The sequence below is a fragment of the Bombus vosnesenskii genome, unplaced genomic scaffold, assembly GCF_011952255.1.
Source record: "Bombus vosnesenskii isolate JDL3184/JDL3185 unplaced genomic scaffold, Bvos_JDL3184-5_v1.1 scf7180000013802, whole genome shotgun sequence".
Classification (NCBI taxonomy): domain Eukaryota; kingdom Metazoa; phylum Arthropoda; class Insecta; order Hymenoptera; family Apidae; genus Bombus; species Bombus vosnesenskii.
This window is the reverse complement of record NW_022883224.1, coordinates 5,842-8,959: the sequence shown is the minus strand read 5'-3', so window position 1 is coordinate 8,959 and position 3,118 is coordinate 5,842. Positions and strand designations below refer to the sequence as shown.

At 26.7% G+C, this 3,118-nt stretch overlaps 1 protein-coding gene across 1 annotated transcript; it reads right to left on the bottom strand.

The window, feature by feature from the left end:
* Nucleotides 1-336: 336 nt before the first annotated feature.
* On the bottom strand, nt 337-2,055 carry LOC117238989 (adrenodoxin-like protein 2, mitochondrial). The gene is made up of 4 exons (XM_033504247.1): nt 1,683-2,055; nt 1,155-1,267; nt 858-990; nt 337-490 (listed from the first exon to the last, which is right to left on the bottom strand). Exons 1-4 carry the CDS (start codon nt 1,829-1,831, stop codon nt 400-402), a joined length of 486 nt encoding a protein of 161 aa, XP_033360138.1. The 5' UTR covers nt 1,832-2,055; the 3' UTR covers nt 337-399.
* Nucleotides 2,056-3,118: the final 1,063 nt, after the last annotated feature.

Genomic DNA, 3,118 nt, shown 5'->3' with positions numbered 1-3,118 from the left:
TCTAATCTTTCAGAAGTTGCAAAATTTATTCCACAAGAGTCTTTTTTATCATAACCAAGTACACATCTTAAAACCATTTAAGTCTTCCTTAGTAATTTCTTCTTACCTTTAATAGTAACGAAAATAATTTAGATGAACGTTTTAAAATTGACACCCTGTATATTAAAAATAAAAGATATATTTTCTTCATAATTGGATAGGCTTTTTACAATGGCAATGTACAAATATCAAAATTGCAATTATACTATAACATATGTATATATATAAGCTTCACATTTAAACACAAGATTCTTTATTATATTTTTTAATACCAATATTTTAATAATTATAACAAGGGTTTTTTAACAAGAGATGTATAACATTGTATACAAATTTTCAAAACCCTATAGATAATTTCAGTTATGCTCTTGCATCATTAATTGTTGATGGAACTCTTACCTCAATTCCATCTAGTTCCTTAGACATTACTATTTGACAGCCTAGCCGTGACCTGAAATTAAATATTATATAACTGCATATGTCAATAAATATATTTATTGCTATACAAATTAATACTAATACACAATAAGATTTCTATTTATCCATTTGAAAATCAACATTGTAAATATGCTAATTCAAACATAGATTTGTAATGATTATAGGGTCGTAAATAAAAAACTATGAAAATTTATTATAATTTCAGTTTCGTAGTATTCAGAGATAGCGATTTGAAATTCTACATTGAGATGCAGATTTCGAAGTACCCAATACTAACCTGTTTTTACATAAATTTAAATAGAAAAATTCACTTTATAAAATATTAAAAGGTAATAGAATTAATAATGTGAATGATTTGATACTGATTATTATGAACTAACGTATCTGTTAATTCATATGCTAAATCCAACATGTCTAATTCTTCATCTGTTGGTTTGTCAGGAAGTGCATCATAAACTTCTTTCGAAAATATTAAATGGCACGTACTACAAGTTAATGTTCCTTCACAAGCACCTATATCAATTATATTTTAATATTACAACATACTTATATAATAAAGTATCAAAAGTTAAAAATAATAAGAATATTAAACTTGATAAAAATGAAAATTTTCAAATATTTTCTACCTCAAAATTATTTATTTTAAATTAAGTAAATTATGCTTCTTTAAAACATACCATATCCATCTAAATCAATTTCATTATTTACTACTATGTCTAATATAGTATCTCCAACTTTCCCTTTTGCTTTGATTCTCTCTCCACTTGCTTTAACAAACGTTATATTTACTCTGAAAATAATATTTATGAAAGATAAAAATTATCTCAATATAATTATTTTCTTTCTTTTTTGTGTTTCTTCAATTAATCTTCTCTTAATTATACCTTAATTATATGTATCACTTATGATAATAGAAATAATTTAAAAATAAGATATACTTGTCTTAATAATACATAAATAAAATTCGTATATCATATATTTATAACAGTGTTATATTTTTAGTTGTTCACTGTCAATGTTGTTCTTATTAATACTATTCTATTAATACTATGTTATTTTTCTAGATGTTATACTCCTACAAAGAGAAAAATTTCTTAGACATTATTATTAGCATTATTATTTTGACACCAATTTTATATTGGAAGGTAAGTACTGAAATTCTATTAAAAAAAGAAGGAAAGCACAAGAAAATTTGTATCACTTACTCTTGTTTTTCTGAAAGTGGTTGCGTGGTCGATATTCCTCTTGTTGCCTGCAAAAAGGGCAACGTTGTGTTGCTTGTATATTTTGAATAATTTGATGCAATACCGAGAATTGATCTCGAAAATTTTTGTAATTGATTTACTAACGCCATTCCACTGTCATAAATATCATGAGTATGGGACACCCTGACCGAACACCAGATAAGTATTGCGGAAAATATCAATTGTAGATCAATTGTACTTTGTACAAAAACTTCCACGGCATTCTTCGGCTGCTATACTGGGACGTTCCTTTACTGTGATAGGTTATAAAACGATTCCTAACACAAGTGACGTATCCCTACCGGACACGTGCTCTTCGGGCCACACGTTTTATGATACAAGACCAGCAAAATGATCAATGTGTAATTTTACATATCTTACATTTTTTCCAAATGAAATATTGTTTTTATTAAACGTTTAAAACCTCAGGCAACATTTATTTCATCTGATTTCAGTTTTACAAATATATATCTATATTACATATCTGTATAAATTACGGTCTGGTTATATCAAACAGGACCGACACTCGCTAGGGAAAACTGCCCAAAAATTGAATCGTAAAAACCAATATGAAAGACAACAAATTTCTCGTTCTGCGGAACAAATAGAAATGAGCAGAGTATCTTTATCTTTATCTTTATCTGAGACATTCAAAGCGTATCACGCATACGCTAAACATGAAGAAAACTTTCTTGTCTTCCATGTTCATTTTTCCCTTTCCTTTTCCGAACGGTTTCTTCTATATTTATTTATATGTTCGTGATTGATGCTATTGACAACATACAACTAAGGGGAAATACGAATAGTAATAGATATATGTATAATTCATTATGCAATCTTATAGAATTAAATCTTATTTATCTTCAGATATAAAAACTATATTTACCAGCTGAAACACTAACGCATATGCAGTATAATATAATCTACTTAACAATCTCGTTTTAGTTATAATATGTGATTAATTCTTTTGCTATTTCGCTATAAACAGTTTCTTGTGCATACAATATTTTTTATAGTATTCTAATATATTGTTAGATATTGTAAAGAAAGTAAAATACAGTTATTGAAGTTTGGGAACATTCAATGTTAACCTTGCTTCAAAAATAATCTTTCGAATGAATGGGGAATAGATTTTTAGTATTATAGTTGGTATAATGTCATCATTGTTTACAATGTGTTAGAGTTAAAGAAATGAGACAAATTAATATTTCAGAAGCAAATTCAATATTTAAATGATGTTATTTTAAAATGGCAGATGATATGAATGTTCTTTTTATACGAGGAAATGGAAACGTATGTATGGTAATGGAAACGTAATGGTTTTAACATTATTTTAGTACAAGATCTTAGCATAATAGTAATTAACAGTATCCATTACCTTTTAGTCAATTTTTGAA

Bases quoted from the DNA above. Each gene is read 5' to 3' on its own strand.
- LOC117238989 (XM_033504247.1), bottom strand. From the start codon at position 1,831: ATGGCGTTAGTAAATCAATTACAAAAATTTTCGAGATCAATTCTCGGT. The intron at 1,268-1,682 runs GTAAGTGATACA...TATTATTTTCAG, and splicing joins CCACTTTCAGAAAAACAAGA to AGTAAATATAACGTTTGTTA. The intron at 491-857 runs GTTAGTTCATAA...ATTTAATTTCAG, and splicing joins GCATATGAATTAACAGATAC to GTCACGGCTAGGCTGTCAAA.